The following is a 20677-nucleotide window of genomic DNA, read 5'->3' as shown; positions in this document are numbered from 1 at the left end:
TCCATCTTTCCTATCTAGCATACTTGTGTAATGCTTGGAACAGAGGGGCCCATATCTCATCTTGGGCTTCCAAATTACCACTGCAATGTAAGTTACCAGTACCTTCTTCACCTTCAGAAATACTTTATAGTAACTTCACATTTCCATTTTAACAATCAAATATAATATTTTTGATGGAGAATTATAGAAATGTTCCTTTATAAATTCTACTGTCATCTCTGAGATTACCAGATTAAAATGGTAACAATTGCTACAGCTTCTTTAGCTGCAGTACAGTAAGTACAGAAAACTTGACTTAAATGGAATGGAATTTATTCCAGTGCATGTATACTTCCAGTTATTCATAACTGCTGCCAGAACTACACCCATTTTGTTCAAGTTACTCTACTAGAACTTATCTCAGCACAGTGTCTTTACAATATTCTCATCACAGAATTACTTAATGATACAACTAAACTGAGTCACAGTGATGTGAATATCCCAGGAAAATGGCAGTTTTACTCTGTGACAGTTTTGTGGCTCAGGTATCAAAGGCACTGTACAGCTCTTGAACTCTCACTACTCCATCTAATTGCATCTCTTCTACAGCATTACACATCAATGTATCAATGACACAGCTTTTGTAAGCTAAATACTAGATAAATCAAAATGGACTCATTCCAGTTTATGCTATGCTTGTCAACCCAAAAAATAAAATCTGAAATGTATCATTTCCACATTTTCCACCACCTCCTCTGGTTCACTAGTTTCCCAGGCTTGTGTGTTTTGATTAATGTTTTATAAATTTGTAGAAGATAAAGTGTTGCCAATCGTGTTCTTAGCATTCTGTGGAACAAAAGCACTATTTGTCCTTACACAAAGACCCTGAAAGAGAAGGTGTCCAGTTCCATGTTACCCGAGATGTCTGAACAGCAGCTCTGTCCTCAAACTGTCCAAAGGATTAACCTCTGGTGATTACAAGAACACCAGGCTTTGTTTCCTATGGATGTTTGATTGATCCAGTCTGCAGCTGAAGATTACTAAATGCCTTCAACTGCACAGTCCTGCAGAATTCAGAGGAATTTTCACATATTCTTTTAAAGCCCAGAAATAAGTTTATCAGAGGAAATGGATTTCTGCATATCCTCAGTTTTGGACACTACTGCTCTAGTGGGCAACAAGATACTTTCAGTGAACTGAAGTAATTAAGGAATACTCTTAATCACCAGTCCTGGCAAGGAAACACATTAAAGTTTGTATAGCTGTGATTAGACAATGTTTTCCACCTGTAAGACAATTTGCATTTTAAAGAACCTTTGAGTTTATTAGGAATTACACTCAATCAATAACACTGAAATGCACCAAAGCCTTAGGGCAGAAAATGAAACCAGACAGTTTCACAATTCTAAAGAGCAGGAATTCAGTAAACTGGCATAGAAAAAAGCAGTGTATTTAAAGGCTGCAGAGAACATCCTAGTTTTAAGGGTGTTTTTGAAGCAAGCCAGAAAAAATAGTTTTGTAAAGGTGTTAAGAATTCCTTTCTTCTTAGGCAGTTGGCATCAATGATTCCAAGCATAGTTTAATTATTTAACTTAATACCTATGAGCAGGAAGTTATCACCAAACCCATGATCAATGAGTCCATTTCCCTCTAGAACTTACCAATGGCATTTGCTGTCCAAAGAATCATCACAGCCACCTGCTCCTGGCATGCAAACTGACTGATAGTGATGTTCTGCACATCTCCAATCATGTGTCTTCCCACCGAACTCAAGTAAGGAGTGCAGTCTAAAAATATGGTCAAACAAACACTTTAAGAAAAACATTCTAGCTGACATAAATTCCCTAACAGCCTTCAAGACTGAGCAAAGTAAAACTAACAGTGCATTATTTTCTATAAGTAAATCTAGATGACGTTTTTTTCTCTGAGCCAGAGTTCACAGGACTCCTAAGGATATTACCAGTTTATATCACCAGTATAACCTGTACCACATCACATGTACTGGGACTCTCAAAATCCTTTTTTCCCCTTGTAGTTGCTCAAAATAATATGAAGACTGCTCAAAGAAAGAGAATGCTGGTGAATGATCAGGCACATATGAGAACAATAAACCATGTGAAGCTTGAGAACTGCTCAAGAAGTGCTTTTAACCACAGTACTGCCTGATTCTGACCACAAAGACCCTACTGCCTAAATCCATCTCATCTCTGCCTTCCATTCTGCAGCCACATCCCTACAGACCACTTCATTGCCACTGGATTCACTCAGGACTGGTTTTGCCTTGCTATCCTCACAAAGTACAGTGTATTCCCAAAAATTACTGCACCACAGCTTTAGCTTTAATTAAGAAAACAAAATATAAAAAAAGATTGCTGAGTTTGTTGTTGAACTTTACATTGTCTTTTTGTTTTCAAAAGAAGAAAACAACCCCAAATGTTATAACTTCTAAAGCTTTACAATATTTAGGCTCATATTTTGTGGCAGGAAGAGAAGTAGCAGGCAGGGAATTCACTAGCTCTGGAGTACAGTGTACAAGAAGATGGGTGTGCAAAAACAAACATTCTGTTTCTGAACTAGTGAAACCAACAAAATCCAGAAGAAAATGATCAGTAGATTGTATGTTACTGACTGATGATTAATTTAAAAAACCTGAGATCATTTATATGCTATATATTCAGCTATACAGAGCTTGTAGAAAAGCAACATGAAAAATCAAGTGCCATGATACACCAGTACAGGAAATTTGAATTTAATTCAGAGGTGTGATCTTGAAGGCAAGGAAAGAAAAATTATTAACTGTAAAGGAGATTTAGAAAATGGCTTTTTACTTTGAATAACCATGGCAAGGGGTCTTTTCTGTCACAGACATAAGAATAGAACACCCTGTACAACTCTGCCTTTTACAAAAGCTGGGAGGTTGGTTCTGACTCCAGTGTTTGTAGAATTCAGTTGCTATGACTGATCTCAGCGGCAGCATGAACTTCCTCTTAGGAGGAGAGAGGATCTCTTTCAATGGAAAGTTTGAAGTAACTGGTTTTTGCATGGTCTGGATCTAATTAATAGCAAGCCCAAGATTTTGGATCCTGGTTACTAGAATTTTATGGTCAAAAGACAATTTGCCAAAATGGAATACAGCACAAATGCCTGAAGTTTGACTGCAAGTCACTGATTCACAGTTATAAAGAACAACAGTTTTAGGAAGAAAACAGCATGGAAAAATAACACTTTTTATGAAATCACTTCTTTTACTTGAACACAAGTGACGTACTAAAAAATACTGACATTTATTTTTCAGCTGAATAAATAATTTAACCAACTAATTTAGCATAAAAGAGTTTCCTAGAGTTGCTCTGTGGTAAAGTAAGAGCCTTTAAACCACAGCCAGCAAGCCAAATTCTCTTTTGTGCTGGCTTATTAAAGGCAAATACATATTTCCATACCATGTGAGCTCTTTAGTCTTCGTATCACCAAAATCTTTTCCTAGTGCTGCAGAACTCAAATAACTCCTTTGTCCAGAAAGCACACAGTGCCAGCAGAATTGTGAATTAATACTTCTCCTTGGTTAAACACAGTTTCTAGTGCCAGAATTAATGGAAAAAAACATGACACATACTGAGATTTAAACAGACTCATTGTGTTAATTAAACTTGGGGATCTCTGTTCTGACTGGTACCATTTCCTAGTTTTCTTTATGTAGATAAAAAGAAAGAATCATATTTCTTTTGTAGAGGCCATTTACATCTTGTACAATCTAACACAATTAAAATTTGCTCATTTTAAGTATTAAGATCAAATTAGATTTAAAAAATTAACAAAAGAAATTCACAGTGAAGGATTGCAAATTCAGAAATAAAAACAGAGGAACAAAAGGATGGTCAGAATGGAACAAATTACTGTTGTTAGATTTCCTGATGCATGCTCTCAATGATGAAACTACCAACATTCTGCATCTGAGGTAATTTCTTCGGGTAGGCAGAAAAAAACACCTATGACTTGCACTGGCATTAAAACAAACATTGTTTTAATGTAAATTAGGACCTTATCTTGACTGTACATTGAATTTATATTGATGATGGCCACTAGCTGCTTACATAAAGATAAAATTTTTATGTAGTTAGCAGTCCTGCTTTGACAACTAGACAGGAAAGATGATAAAACATCTAAAACAACCCCCAACAATAAGATACAGCCATTTAGCAGATGTTTGAAGAGGTCTGAAGTATTACTGCTGCAACCTGTTTATCACAGTTACTATGCCAGAGATCACTTTGTTCTCAGTTTAGTTGCAGAACACACATCTGCTACAGCTCTGAAACCATCTGTACTGCAAACATAAACAGCAGTGATCCATTGGCCTGGGCCTTGAAGACTGCAGCTAATGAAAAGTTCCCACTGATTCAGCTAAATGAAGAGATGCTATTCAATATTCAATATTAACCCTTGCAAAGACATTTTTTAAAAATATATTACCTGCATACAAACTACACATTTATTACACAAAATATGTAATTTTTCACCCAAAATTACACATCAGAGAGAAGCTGCATAAAGCTCATAATAATCCTCTCCTATGTCGTTGTGTGTACTGAACCTTTCAGTGACTGTATTTTTCACAGAATAAAATAATTTTCTATAATGTTCCAGTCAAATACTGGGAAAACTATGTAGGCCAACCTGAAAGAAGAACTACTACAAATTGCTAGATAGTTTTATTATCAGTGAGACATAGAAGAAGATATACCAGACACAGCAGACACAAATTTCAAGATTTGAAAATTATGTCACTATTGAAGAGCTTATGCCATTAGAGCCATTTTAAGAGATGTTGCTATATACTGACAACTGTGATGGAGTCCTTGATTCCTGTGAATATAGTGCAGATTTTCAACTTACTGTCATATTTAAAGGTGATATTGACTAGTCCATTGTTCTTTGTGACTGATGACAGCCCCTGTAGAGAAAAAACAGAGAAACTCTGAATGTAGTATTTGCATGAAGACATGAAATTGTGATTGAATTAGTATGATCTGCCCAGTAGATGGGAATCATAGAAGTTTTTTTTGGTAGAAAATTATGTGATATTTCAAACTTCCATATTCCCAACCATCTCAGTGAGTTCTGTATGTACAAAAAACATACCTTAAATCAAGGTTTAATGACAAATCAAATTGGAGAGGAGGAGAGGAGGGAGAGGAGCTCCTTTCCACTCCACATCTGTGAAAAAGAGTATCAGAAGTTCCAAGAGAGTGACATTGCAGAAACCCATTATACTACCTCAGACACCCTTTTCTTTTATTAAATGTTCTTAAGGCAGATACTGCCAACTGAAGACCAACCAGAGAACTGCTCTGCCAGGGAGAAATCCAGGCTGATGAGTCTACTGTCTGCTCTCTACTTACAGAAAAGAACTTTGGCCCTCAGACATGCAAAACCTTCCCCTTCAGAAAGCACTGAAATTATTTTGCAACACAAAATGTAGCATCACCCTCACAAGTGAAAACTAGAATGGTGGTTCTTATGATGCATCATCATTCCCTGAAAGGGAAAATACATTATATTTACCATTAGCTTCAAAAAAAATATCACCCATTTAGATAGAATTGTATCTGGGTTCACTGCTACAATGCAAACAGCAAAAATCAGCATTACTGCAGCAGTTAGATGTCAGAATCATGCCTGAGCACTCCCTGTGTGTCTCTCCACAGACCCAGGTATGCACAAAGGAAAACAAGGTAAGAGTTGTCAAGTTAAAAAAAAACTAAATCACTTCCTAAAGGATGAAAGCAATGCAGACTTTTATAGTATTGTTACAAGTTAAATTTGCCATCTCACTTTCTTCTTAGGTGGCTTTTAATTGTTTAAGTTTGATTTAGTTTGGCATTGAACCAGCTGTTTTACAAAAAAGCTTCCTGGAACAGGAAGGAGTCATTCTTTTGAGTTATAACTTTTCTATTAATAGCTGTTTTAGTCTGACTCACTTTCTGTTTCTCTAATCTTTATAAATATCATTTAACTTACAGCAAAACAAATACATGATTTATTTGATTTTAAAAATCACAAAAAAGTAAATACTTTTATAAAAGGAAATTAACCATCAAATCAATTGATACTTATCTGCCTTTTGTCCTAGAGCTGAAGTTTTGGGAAACATAAGTTTTACCAAACTCCACAGAAAATTAGCACATGTATTTTAATTCATTAGATAGGATTTTATATGCTACATTAAAATAAAAAGGCAACACTTCTCCTTTAATTGCATTTCTACTGGGATTATGGTGACATAAAATATGTAACAGTATAAGCATACATAAATATACCACAAACATTGATAATTTAGAAACAAAGAAACATAAGCCAAACTCTGCTGAACTTATGCATCACATAAGACTTACTAGTGGCAAAAATTTGCTCCCAAATGTAGAAAAGGTACAAAAAAAGCTGCAATAATTAGTGAGAGAATTAGGGTCACACCTAAGTATTGAACTAAGTAATTGTTATAATAGTTACAAGTTAAAACATGTAAGCTACTCAGATAATGTCATCGTGCTTAGCTGTAGTATTATCCCTCAAGTACTTACTGCTGTGAATTTAAAAATATATTCCTCCAGGAAGCATTCCCTTGGTTTTGAATTAAAGTAATTGTGCTATTTAGGTGGCTTATAGCTAGGAGAGAGCACCTTAGGAGGTGTTTAGAGCACCTTACTTCAAAACTATAAATACTAATGTTATGGCCTCAGGGCTCTAAATTCTTAGCTAATTGTCCCTGCCATGGCAGGGGGCTGGAATTAGATGATCTTCAAAGTTCCTTCCAACTCAGACCATTCTGTGATTCTATCATTAATTAACCATGAACATTTGTTGAATTTCCATTTGTTTAATTTATTTTGAACTTTACTAGAAAGCAAGCCTTTGTGTCCTGGACCTTTGCCTACAAAATCCCTGTGGTCTACATACTTCTTTACATGTGGACTGAGAAGAAATACACAGGAAAGAAAACAGCCAAAACATCTTTTCTGAAGAACTCTAGACCACTGATCTTTGAACAGATAATCAAAGTTGAAATGAACACAAATTAAATTACAAATAATTTTATTTGTCAAAAAGGTGGGGGAGCAGAGGAGGCATTAGCCACATTAAATATCACATTATGTAAGCTCAAAGCACAGAACTCAACAGAAAACGTTTTAAGCTAAAATCCAAATCCTGTATCTGTGTTGGGCAAGCAAGCCAGGAAGAATCTCCATCACACATCACACACCTCAAATCACAACAACCAATGTTGGATCTGTTCCTCAATCCGTATAAACAGCCTGAATAATTAAGGTTAAGATCCTCAGATATCCTAAGTCAGCACAAATCTAAATAAGACCAATACCCATCATCTCCTGAAGAATGAAGCCAGCTCATCTGGATGTTCAAAGCATTTCATTTTAAACACCCCTCTTTCAACATGAAAGAGCACGAAAATTAATAAAAGACAAAAACTACTATATGACAACCTCTTTGTTTTTAATTTCTAATACCCAACCCTCATTTATATTAAAAGCTCAGTAATGAAATGCACTTATGACAACTTTTTCACCCATTACTAGGCCAGAGAGGAACAAAGTTAGGATAATATATCCAGAAATAAAGCTAAAATGAAATTTGTAACCACAGGAACTAATTGTGCCTCGCCAAGAGAAGTTAAATTTAACTAATGTCTGCTGCCAGAGGCATAAATTAAATACAACTGAATGAAATTAAAAATCTGTTTGATTTTATTGAACTTTTCCCTCTTCTTTTTATGTTCTTTTCTTGAAAGAAACATCTATTTTTTGTATCTGGCAATTCCTGCCAGAGATAGCATTGGTGATAGAAATGGATGGGTGATTTCAGAATAGTTCCATAACTAATCCTTATTACAAACAATATTGAAATATACTCTAACATTCTTCTGTTGAGCAAACACACTCATTCAAGTAAGCCAATTTCAGGCAGCCACTTGAACATAAATACTGGGAAACAGAGAGAGATGCTAGCACTAATTACAGCAATCTGGTAAAGGAGGTAGGAAATCACTACCCCTCAAGCACAGCCTTGTGCAGCAGACCAAAACAGCAATCATGATTCATCTTTCATATGTTGTTCATCAATGCACACATGGTCCTAATTTCACACTCCCATGAGGCAAACTGAAGGGACAATTGTTTTTGAACTCTAGCATCAAGATGAATAATCAATGTTTACCATACTCATTGCTCAGAAAAACAAGGGCTTTATATTTGACATCTGCTCTTCTTGTTTTAAAGCTTTATTGATGCTTTCAACCAAGTAAAAACATTTTCTATTTCGAGAGTCATCAATAAAATGATGAATTATCTGTATTATTTAGACGTCTTCATTTTGAACTGCTTTCAAGAGAATATAACAAAATACATAATCCATGTTGGTGTTTGCCATATAAATTGTGTGTACTTCATTGACTGCAAAATGAATTCTAAGCCCTAGGTAGATGGGCTTGTACTGTTACTACTTACAAACTTGGTGTGGCTGACAACTGCAACCATGAATTTTGTTCAGATTTACCTCTTTATATATATATATATATACATATATATATGTTCCTGCACTGCATGCACGAATTATGGGAATAGCAATTAAAAAACCATCTCAGTGACACTGAAGAAATAAGCGTTAATTTAAGTGAATTAAAATGAATTAATGGAGAAAAAAAAAAAAAGCCATTTTAAGTAAGAATCTGTGAGATAAAATTTACTTGGAACAACATGTAATACTTATTTTCCTAAACCAAACACAAGCAATTCATAATCCCCTTCAATTGTCCTGACTTTCTGTGATCATTAAATCTCAATGACATTATCCATGGTTTTATTTATGGTTGACCTCCTACATCTTATAATTACATTTTGTCTGAATAATCCTTCTGCCATTCCAACTAGGTATGGTTTTCTCAATGTCCTCCTATTAAAAAAAAAAAATTGAATTGAACAGCTGCTGGCTTAAATCCAACCAGGGAAGGAGGTGGTCCTGAAAGGTATTCATGGATACTCATTTCATGGGGTCTTTGGGGATTTTTGATGTGAAACACACTGGCTGAAGAGCATGAGCCACAGCATATCCCACCTGAACAGAAGAAAATAGAAAATCTACTAAACCAGTAAAAATGCCTTTTTAACATGCCTTGTTCCTGCCTGGTTTAGTTTCTACTTTAAAAAGGCAGAGTGGAAGGTTGTCTTACATCAGGCTGTGTGACAGAGAAGTGAGAAACCATTGTAACAGTCCAGCACTACAAGAAATATTTACAGCACAACTCCTCAGATGCAGCACTGTTCCATGCAGCTGTTCACTGAAATTATGGGAACTGGTTCCTTTAAGGAACAGGCAGTTCTTGGGAGCACAACTTAACAACAAAGGAAGCAAATTTAATCTATACTGTTCACCACCTACCGTGAAAATCTTAAATCTCTGAGTCAAACTCAGGAATTTAATGCAGCAAAGCAAGGCACAGAATCAGTATCAGCTCTGATTTCTCTCATGCAATTTGAAAGTTTGCCTAAGAAGTTTTCTATTGTTTGCACTGACACAGTTTATTTTTTCCAACATTCTTGTGCATATAATGTTTGGTAAATTAAAAGCTTTCTAAAAACAAACAAAATCCTCCAGAAGTTAACAGAATAAATATTTTCAAACACAGCCCATTTCCCACAAACAATACTGAAATGTGCTGGTCTCAAGATACTTGGACAAAAGCCAAAAGTCTGTAGCCAAAGCAGTGTTCTCTTAACTGTGGGACATGACCCCTGGCAGGAGAATTCCGAGAAAAGAAGAGGTGTTTGGGAAGGGGGAGAAAAAGCAATGCCAAGACAGGTGCAGGAGCAGTGATTATGACTGGGAAGGAAGGGGGCTACAAATGATAAAGCTGCTTTTAGAGGAAACCAAGAACAAATTAGTTTGAGAAACACTAACTTGTGCTCTAAACAACAAACAGAATAACATATATCTGAAATAATGGAGAAGAAATTAATGAAACCTGTAGTGGATGTTTACTGCTTAACACACTGCACATCATACTGTCAGATCAATGTTTTGCAGCCAGATTCCTACCTTTCAGTCTGGAGACTCCTAGCACAAGCTCTTTGTTTGATTTCATGTTTCATCCAAAGGAATAGAAAATCTGTAAAAGTAACTAGCACTGACTTCATAGGTTCAGTTTCAAGCTTCAGCCAGAACACAATTCGTAATTATGACTAATTCAGGGTGGGTTTTTTACTCTTCATTTCTCAATATAATGCCAAAGTGCATACACACATTTTAAAAAATCCCCCAGGAAACTGTGATCAAATGGACATTAACTGCTTTATTCATAACTGCTTGACCTACAGAAAATTCTAATTCTAATCTCAAATTTATTACAATGTTGGACATATTCATTGCAAACGACCTCAGAGTAAGCAGATTACAAATACTCTATTTGCAGTACAGGGTGAGTTTATCCAATTGTTAACTTCTGAAAATGGTAAGAACAGCTGCTTGCAAGGAAATCTTTAAAGCAGAAGATCACATAAATGTTGGAATGTGAAAAATTTGACACAGCACATCTATTTTGTTTCAGTGTATTCAATGTTTCCTCCCAGATACTTCTCCTGTACTATTTGAAAGTCACTGAAATTCTTTGAGAGTTTGTCGTCAGAAAATATGAAATTAATGTTCTTAGAAAGTTCTCTTTAGTTCTTACTTACATGAATGAAACATACAGGCACAAGGACAGAAAGCATTACATACTCACAAGAGACCATGACTGAAAAGAATATTAATGTACATTGGTTTTGTAGGATAAACATATAAATAGACCAAAGGCTTGGCTCAGGGGGATATGGTGGCTAGGTAATTCAGCAATAACTGCACTGATTAAAGTGCCACAGAACTCATAAAACTTTTAAAGTAGATAGAATTTGGAATTCTTCCATCTTAATCCCTCCCTCTGAAATAACACAATTATTTTGGACATACAAACCTTTTCTTAGGGATTTAGAAACACACAATTGTTTAGAAACACACACTCATCCATGAGAATTTAAAACTGAATTCATAAGAAGTATGGTTCTAGCCCAGGAATAACCAATGATTTACTTGCCAAACCCCCATGTTCTAGGTTTAAAGGATCATTTACCATTCCATGTTTGTAACACTTCACATGAAACTTGTTTTTACAGGAGGTGAAGCAAAAAAACAATTTTCCTTAAAAGCATCTCCTCCCAAAGTTGTGAGCTACAGAACTAAAAGGGCCTTGGGCAATGAGAAGCCAGGAATTGAAATGTGATAGGCATCTACTCAGTAGCAATGTAAAGAAATAGGTAAGTTCACCATCGGGAGGGACACAAGAAGTGCTGTATTTATTCCATACACAGCCATGTTATACAGTCTGCTCATCAGAAGTGAGGGGAAGATTGCTGCAGTTTCAGAACACACCAGCACGATGACTGTTCCAGACTTTTTTACTGTGGATGAGCAGAAAAAAACAAACCAGAAAAATGGAGGGGCCATTGTGTCAAACACAATGACTAAAAATACTTTTGGGTTAGAAGTGAATGTTCTTGTACATCAACTGTGCAAATAAAACAAATTACCTTTCCCTAAAAATCCTAGGAAGAAATCAAGTACTCCTCCCTTTCTTCCCTGCCCTCAGTTATGGACAAGCTGCAGAAGCTGCTCCCTGCAGGCAGACCCAAGCCTCAGTGCTGCCTTTCCTGCAGCTGGGTTATAGACATGCATTGGTTCTTCTGCTGCTACACTTTGTTACTCCCATCTCCCCAAAATCTCTGCCAAGCGTGATTCTTACTGCTGAACTACACACTTCTAGGAAATAATTTCTTCTCAAAGCCTCTGTCTAGTCCAGGTACACAGAGAAGATGAAAATTACTCCACAGCTGAAGAAGTAATACATTGAACGGAGAGGATGAGAAGGTCCAGTGTTGCTGTGTACTGATGTACATGGCTCAACTTCAGAGACACAGGCAGATACAGCTGGTGGCTGCAGATTTAAAGCTTTGGCTGCCTGGGAATTTTTACACCCCTGGTTGCCCTCTATGGAGTAAAGCCACCATATCTGCAGCCAAAAAAATCCATTTGGAATTGTCAGAAATATACACAAAGCTGCACAAACACTTCCTGCTTACCTGAAAGACACTTGGAAGAAGTAAAAGTAAAATATTCCAACTATACCGGCCCATCTCTGCAGGCAAACTGGAGCTCCCCCACTTAGAGGCAGAAGTAAAAGCTCCACCAAATAATCAACCCCAAGAATTTGAATACAACAAAATAAAGCCATCCAAAACAGAGTTTTCTGAGGAAACATTCACGAGAATGTTTCTGAGAACCACCAACCTTGAATAAAGTTCACTCTGTGATTCAACCACTCCTTCACACTGAATTGTTTCTGCCATTGGATTGTTGAGGCTTCTCACAATGAAAAATATGATGAAGAATAGACAGAATACATTCCAATTTTCCTGTGTGCTCATCTATCTTCAGAAGTTTAATTAAAAAAGCACTAAGTATTACTGGATTTTACGGTTGGAAAAAAAATCAGGGAAATATGTGTGTTTTACGTATATCTATACTGGCAAACTCTTTAAGCATTCTGTGCTATCAAGTCCCAGGCACTGTTTAACTACTATGAAAGGGAATTTAGACACAATATTTAAAACAGAGCTTTAAGGTTTGAAATGGTACTGAAACTCCAGTCTGATTGCATTCAGTTTCCACTACTGAAAATCACACCCTATGGATAATCCACTTTACAACATACTTGATCAAGTTAAACACTTTAAGAGATCCATTTTTCCTAAGTATTGCATGTTAAGTGCTTTTGAAAGTTGGCCAAAGCAAAGGTTACACATCCTATCTGTACGGTACATGGCCAGTTCAAAACTGCTCTTTTCAGACTAATTAATACAGTACTTGACATGAAATGTGCTATCTGCTAAAAGACTCACACAACCTGTACTACAATCTGCTTGGGCTTTAAATTGCTTCATTGGTGCCATTTACTTAACTACTATTTAAGCTCCTGGAAGATTTTAATTCCAAATCTTTTTCTAGAACCTTGGAACTCTATTTGTTCTTGCATTATTGGTTAAAATTGAATTATCTGACTAAAAAAAACCACAAACCCATGGCAATGAAAATCTATATCTTGAGAACATCTAATTTTTCATTCAAAACAATTTTTTTGAAATTATAAATTTCAATACTGACTAATATAATAACAGGAAATCATCCTGTGGGAAAAATTACAAGAACCCTAAAAATCAAATGTCTGAAGTACAAATGCAGGCTTGACATATGGATCTGTTCTGCCATGGCTACTCTGACAAGATGCAGGAAAGGTACAAAGTCAATTTAGCCTCAGGAAAAATACCCCTGCTGTGCTGCACTAAAGAAATACTTCTGGTTTCCACACAAGCAGCACCAATAAGATCCAGACTCATTCCACACTGTCCTTACAAGTCAGAGGAACCTGAAAGGAGGGGGGTATCCTAAACTGCCATTTCACCCATCTCATTAAATTATAAAAACATAGAAATAAAAAAAATCCTTCTAGAATCCTACATCAAGCACATGAGCTGCACAAGTAACAACGGCACACTAGAGGCAGCTCTCAGTTCATGTCCTTCAATTATACTCACAGTAACTAACAGGTTTCACAATGAATCCTTGGATTAAACTTTTCTTGTCTTCAAAAGTTAGAAGTGCTTTCTTTTTACATAAAGATTTAATTAATCATTTTTAGCCTACACCTCAGATAATAAAACTTTTCCAAACTGCACAAATTAAGTAATAAACTTTCACCCTATTAAGGCTTGTTTCCTTAACAGGATGCCATTCAATAATGATAAAGATAAAAAAATTAAATCTTTTTTTCTGCTGGTTTTCATGTTCCTTGGGCAAACATGTTCATTTAAAATGTAGTTATTTGAAATGCTTTAAATACTTCAAAACATAGAGCTGTTTAAGTACTACTTAACACATGAAAAACATACCAAAATTTCAACTTGACTGCTTGAAGTTTCCATTAATAAAGTTACAGTCCATGGATCTCACACCTTATAATACATTTGAAGAGGAGACAACCTGAAGAAATGCATTGAGCTGGAAGAACCCAACCAACACATAGGAATTCACACTCTTAAAAACCCAACCAATTACAAACAAAGCTCTGAGACTTTGAGGCAGTTTGGCCACTGCACAGCAACTCATCAAATTGCTGCTTACTTGGCATGCAGAGGTACCTGAATACACATTTCTACTGCTCCTTCTGCCCTGAAAAGGTTAAGGGATCAAGACTGAAATAAAGAAAATACGTGACATTAATAAGCAGTATCTGCTCATAAAATACTATAAAGCAAAAAAACATATTTTAAAAAGCTTATACTCTCCTTAAATATTTCTATTACATGGATATTCACAGTGATATTCCTGAAATCAGACACGTTCACCCTAGACCATAGACTGAAGTGATTTGAAATGGAAATATTTCCTGTCCACTCACTGCCAGTTTCTGTTCCCAGAGTGATATAACAGATGACATCCAGTACAATATATTCTTTTATTAACCATAAATTTGAGCCTGCTTTAGGGATTTGAAGTGTTCAGTTTCATGCTGAAAAAATGTAATGTTATCCACAGACCATCAGCATGTGTAACAAAAACAGAGCCACAGGTTATGTGACTTTGATCGAATTATGACAAAATTTCATCTGAATTTAAAAATGCCTGGAAAAGCATTTACCCTATTTGTTTAACCTTTTATTTTTAAAGATACACACACTCTAACTGATTTTTTTTTGCAGGAAGTAGTCACTTCTAAGAAATGAAGTCTCTTTACAGAACAAAAATGAACAAGTTGTCTTCTGGCATTCATCTTATTTAAGAAGTCAGAATGCAATATAAGTTTTAAGATAGCATTTAAATACACAGATTAAAAAGTAAAATTGAACCTGTGTTTCTCACAAACTTTCACTTGACTTCTTTCTATCAACATTACATTGAACATATATATAGCCAATCCTAAAACATTGAAGAGTAAGTAAAATACAATCACATTATTGTAGTAAATTGAGAAGTAGATCCAAAGATCATAAAGTTTCACTTCCAGTAGAAATGATAGCTTTTAACAGGAATACTACTTGGATATAACAGTAAAATACAAACATGGAAACAATTTTTTTTGTTGTTGCAGTAAAACCTAACCAGAGTGGGAGAAGAGGGAGGAATCACACCTAGAAATCTGAGTCACAGACAAGCACGTAGATAAACTACTGGAGTTTGTACGCTGGAACTTCAGTGGTTGAATGGAATATAATAAATAATAACTAAATGATGTAAACCAAATGCAATGTGGTTACACTGAGCAGTCATCATCCGCAGCTACCAGCATTGTTAGATGATATTGGATGTTATTCTATCACTTATTTGGAGCTTTGATTCTTACATTTACTGCCAAAAGGTAATAAAAAGAAACTTCTGTCGTTGCAGCTCATTCTTTAGTGAGCTGAATGTCCCATTTTCAAACCTCTGCATGACATTTCACGGCCAGTGGTCTTTAATGAAAAAGAACCCCAAAAGTGAATGGCATGATTAGTGAATTACTCTTACAAATGCAACTATAAAGAGAAACCTAAGCTATCCCAACTTGCATTATTCCTAGCTAATGAATAAAAGATAAAGGTTTTGTTTCCTTTGATGTTCTGAAGAAGCATGGAAAAATAACTTTTCACCTGTTAAGGGTTTAGCTGAGTTAGGTGTTTGTTTTTTCTTTTTGTTTCTTATTTCAACTCTTTTGATAATTAATCTATTCCTCCTGTAAGAAGGTAAATTCAGCTAATTAAACACCACCAACATAATTTGCTCAAAATAGAGAATTAAACATTAAAGCAAAGCTGTAACTATGCAACAAATCATTTTACTGGCTCTTTGAAAAGCATCTTAGCTAAACTTTTTGTATTAAACAACAGAAAAAGCAAAATCCTAGATATTCTTTCATAACTAAAGGATCAGGCTATACATCTGGCCTTTTCTCCTTTTGGGACTGTTAACACTTGCTTTGTGAACAGTGCCAGGAGATCTCAGATAAAATTTTGACAGAGTAAACAAAATGAAAGCTCCTTATAATAGGGAATAATACTTAACTGCACTCCCTAACTACACAAATTTGCTCATAGACCCTGTATTAGTAAGAGATGCTGTCTTCAGAGCAAAACAAGAAATAGAGTTAATAAGATCCACTGGGTCTTTCTGTAATGTTAGTGGTAACATGTCCAAATTGCATTCACAAACTATAGGCTGGATGGTGGAGTGCCCCCCTTGGGTTACAAATGAATACACTACTCTTCATTTCCTGGCAGGAAGGGTTGGATAGCATTACTGTGAGCTCTGTATTCCACTAAGGAGTTGGCTGCACTTCAACAGATGCTGAAGTGATTTCTGAAACATTATCATCTTGCTCGTGAAAACCTCACTGTTAAAAAACACTCAATGAAAAATGTTGAATAATTTATATGCTCATTATACTAACCTCAAACTCTTTGGTGAGATACCTTTAAGAGTATCAAAATTAACACAACTTAAAGGTGGAAATGTCAAAAGCATCTGAATAGCAACATGGAACACTGGGCCTAAACACAAAATTAGCCTGGGGATTTCCTGATTCCCCTGTCCAGCTCCTCTGCCTCCTTGCTGTTCACTGTTTCTGAATACATACTTAACATAAATGCCTGGACACCTCATTTTATCCATGTCATTGAAATTACTGCAGTTGTGAAAAGCGGAAAACCAAACCAAACAAAAAAAATTAGGGATACTTTCAATTCAATCTGCTTTAAAAATGTGACTTACATTGCAGCTCACAAATAGGTGCATTAAAGCACATGAGGAGGGGAGGGCAAACACCAAAGTGGAAGGAAACAGATGGGAGTGAGAATTTCACTAACCAGCTTCACTGCTGAGTCAATATAAAACATATCTACACCCCTGAGCCACAAAAGTAAACAACTCCCATTTAAAAGTTAATAGGAGTTAAGGCAATCAATTCTTTTTCAGAATCCCACTCCAAGCTTTTAAGGGACTGCTCAGATTTAAGAGAGTGAAGTTTAAACCACCCATTTACACCCTGTATCTCTCAAACTTCAAGGCCAAGCTTGAAAACTTGGCCAAAAAAGTGTGTGATCCAGCAATGCCTCTTCCCACACCGTATTTAAAGTTCATCCAGACAGAGCACCCTCTATGTTCAGCAAAAATTGCACAATTTGCCAGTTTCAACTTCCATCCATTTTGTTACTACTGCCTACAACTGGGACAAGCCCAGACAGGTACACAAAACTGATTTCCACAGAAACTGGAGGAGTAGAAAGCAGAGCAGGCAGGGCTGTGAGACAAGACACAGACTGGCACCTTAACAGCTCAGACAGAGGAAAAGAATGGAACTGATCAGTAGCTGGGCAGCTGTAACCAAACTTACTCTGGTACATTTGAGGAGGAGAAAAATCCCAGAATCATTATGGTTGGAATCCAGGAAGTTATTCCTCTGGGATAAACAAAGATACTTCACAGCACACTCCCCACTCCACAGGAACACAATACATGGGTTATTCCAGTATACACCAACACAATATTCAGTGAGACTGAAGACAGCAATAATCAACAAAGCCTAAGAAGCAGACACTGCTCTGCCAGCCACTGCCCAGCTATGGGCCAGCTGTGCCCAGTCCTACTCCTGCTGCTCAGCTCCTGGCTCCCCATTAGGGTGGCTCTGTGCAGCACTGCCCTGCTGAGGACACCACCCAAACCCAAACCCTCCCCACATGGGATGCACCAGGGAAGTGATGTGAACTGGGAATTGTGACCTCCATCACCAGGCAGTAACATCCCCACAGACACAAAGCAGCACCCAGGACCAGGACAGGCTTGCACTGCCCAGCTCTCATGAAGTCATCAAGCCATCTGAAGAATGAAGGAAAACCCCATCAAAACGGAAGCCAAAGTGCTGCCACTGATTTTAATAGGTAGGGTTTTAGATCTTTAAACAAAACAGCCCAATAAAACCAGAAAGAAATCCCTTAGTTTTCCATGCTTGAAAGGAAAACGGATTGGGGTGTTGTTTCTATAAGCAGATGACAGAGGCCTGCTTGGAGTTTGCTTAAATCACTGTGCAATATATAAAGAACGTGTGACCATTCCAAGTTTCTAAAGTTGTATTTTTTAATGCTTTCTGATTCCAGGCCAGTCACACCTGGAATTACAGATTTTTTCCTGAGCAGCTGATAACTTATAATTTTAACACTTTAAAAGAGTAACTGTTTGGACCTAAACATTCTCATATTATGCTTTTCTTTGAGCTAACTTCACATATAATTTTAATCTGCATTATTTGGGGGAAAAAAAAACATTCTCTTTTAGCCTGCAAAATTAAGGTTTTAAAGATGGGATTTTCACAAACCAGATTACTCTTCAGTATTTTACATACAGATAACTGAAACCTCAGTATAGATAAGCAAACACAGAACAAATTTCCTTTCATGAATTTCAGAATCCAACCCAGTAGTCTGCTCTTCTTGGAGTTCCATAGCTTTTAAAAGAAAATATTAGAAAATATATGGAAATATTGTTATTCTATAATTACAAAACTCAGGAAAATAAATTTTATAAAGGTAGGGTGAACTTTAAGCAACAATGAGTTTGGGATTCCCATGGAGAACTCGAATCCTCCATTTGAAAATACAAAGCAAAGTTAATTAGAAAACACAGTTTGAGCAAAGAGGGCTCTTGCAAAGGGTTCTCAGAAAGGATCACCTTGAATGTGTTTGATGCTGAGGCGATGCCATAACTTTTCTTCACACAAAAGCAGTCATCTACAGAGCACAACCAGATGTTTTCTTTTCTTAGTTTCTGTAAACCTCTGTGACCCCTCTCAAATTAAAAAAAGGGAATAGCATTTTTAAAGCCACAGGAGCTATCATTAGTGAAGCACTCTAAGGATTTTCATTAATTCATAGCCAGCCAACCAGGAATTTTCCCACAGCCGTATACAAAAAAAGTCAGGGAAGTCATTGATTGCTTGGTTGGATTTGAATGTAGTCAGAAGTAAGATCAGAAATACCTAGTCACTCCCACTGATATAAGAGTGAAGAACATAGGCAAGGTCAGAAATTAAAATCCAAGTCTGCCCACCAACCATGAGGAAAATCCAGCAGGGCCATATAACAGGGAGTATAGAAATGGTTATTACACACAATTTTGTGAGATAAAGGACCATATGAATAGATCATTACAGACCAATCATTTGGAAACCTAAAGCCCAGAATATGCAGCTCCAAGCAGATCTGCAGATCATGTTCTCCAGACAGCAGCCTCAAGGTCTGATTGATGCTGTCCTGCTGTAAAACCCACCTTTCACAGCCATCATGGCCCGGTACACACATTTAGCTGGAGCCCTTTGAACTCCACACACTCCTCAGGAGCCCCCCATTGTCCTGTGAACCCAGGGCTCAGCACAGACCCAGCTCTGCCTCCAGTGTGAGATCCTCTGAATACAAAGGCTGGAGAAGAAGATTCCAGCAGCACTGCTCTGCAAGAGCCTGCACTGCCCTCGGCACTGCTGCAGTGGGAAGGGGAAGGGGAACGACGAGGAGGAGGAGGAGGAGGAGGAGGAGAAGGAGAAGGAGTGGGAGAGACTCAAAAGGTGCACCAGGTGCACACAGGGCAGCACTGAACAGGCACTGCTGTGTGCTGAGCACCAAGAGGTACAAATTTGATTCAGATTAGTCACGGACACACAGCTCTGGTTCTCCACAATCAACCAGAACACACATCTCAGAGTTTATGCTTTCAGGTGATACCTGAGGTACATGGAACCTCCTAGAACAAAGCTCTCTCCCATTTATTTGGGCTTATTGGAGTATGGCTGATGTGCCTCAAAAAACAGATTTACTGTCTTGCTGAATAACAGCCCAAGGAGGAATAATAAAAACAGAATGTCTGGAACACTTCTTCAAAGCCAATAGTGACAAAATATTGTAACATCCTTCAAGTGAAAGAATTTCAGAGAATACAGTATCTCCTGGAACATGTGCTGATGCCTGATAGAACTCTAATCCAAGCTTTAAGTATTCTTAATAATCAAATCAAACTTTGGGAGAACAAATCCCAACCTGCACACTTTATTTTCCTCACACTCTTGGACTCTTCCATGCAGAGATGAGAGGTGACAGGAGAACAATGTGTCTTTAAATTCCATAAACGGTGTCTTAGACATGACATTGAAAGTACAATTTACTAAGAGAAACAAGTTGAAGCATGTAAAAATACACATTTATATCCTGGTTTGGCTGGCTAACCAGAGTGATAATACCTGTGTTTCTGTTGTATGAATATTGCAATGAGCCTATTCATTACTGGCATATGCCTGTGTTCACTACTTTACTTTTATATATATGGTCAAAGTTTTCATGATAATATCACATAGAAATATTGGGTGTCAGGATGTGCCACTGCTTTTGAGGAGAGTTGGGAGGACAAACAGGACAGTGAAACAATTATAAAATACTATATGCATAAAAGAATAAAATAGTTTTTCAAGTCTGCACTTAAATTTTGACCCTTAAATAAAGTCTCACATCACCATAACCTAAAATTAAGT

The 20677-nt window shown here is 36.8% G+C and overlaps 1 protein-coding gene across 1 annotated transcript in view; it reads right to left on the bottom strand.

Annotated features, from left to right (window-relative positions):
* Nucleotides 1-20677, bottom strand: part of IL17RD (interleukin 17 receptor D) — a 40745-nt gene that overhangs the window by 14573 nt on the left and 5495 nt on the right. The window contains exons 2-3 of the mRNA XM_056501852.1: nucleotides 4873-4930; nucleotides 1641-1766 (exon numbers count right to left, since the gene is read on the bottom strand). Of these exons, the coding sequence (XP_056357827.1) occupies nucleotides 1641-1766; nucleotides 4873-4930 (184 nt within the window). The remainder of the gene's footprint in view (nucleotides 1-1640; nucleotides 1767-4872; nucleotides 4931-20677) is intronic.

The sequence above is a fragment of the Oenanthe melanoleuca genome, chromosome 12 (genome assembly GCF_029582105.1).
Source record: "Oenanthe melanoleuca isolate GR-GAL-2019-014 chromosome 12, OMel1.0, whole genome shotgun sequence".
NCBI classification, from domain to species: Eukaryota; Metazoa; Chordata; class Aves; order Passeriformes; family Muscicapidae; genus Oenanthe; species Oenanthe melanoleuca.
Note: the sequence above shows the minus strand (reverse complement) of the source record. Positions and strands in the feature narration are given on the sequence as shown.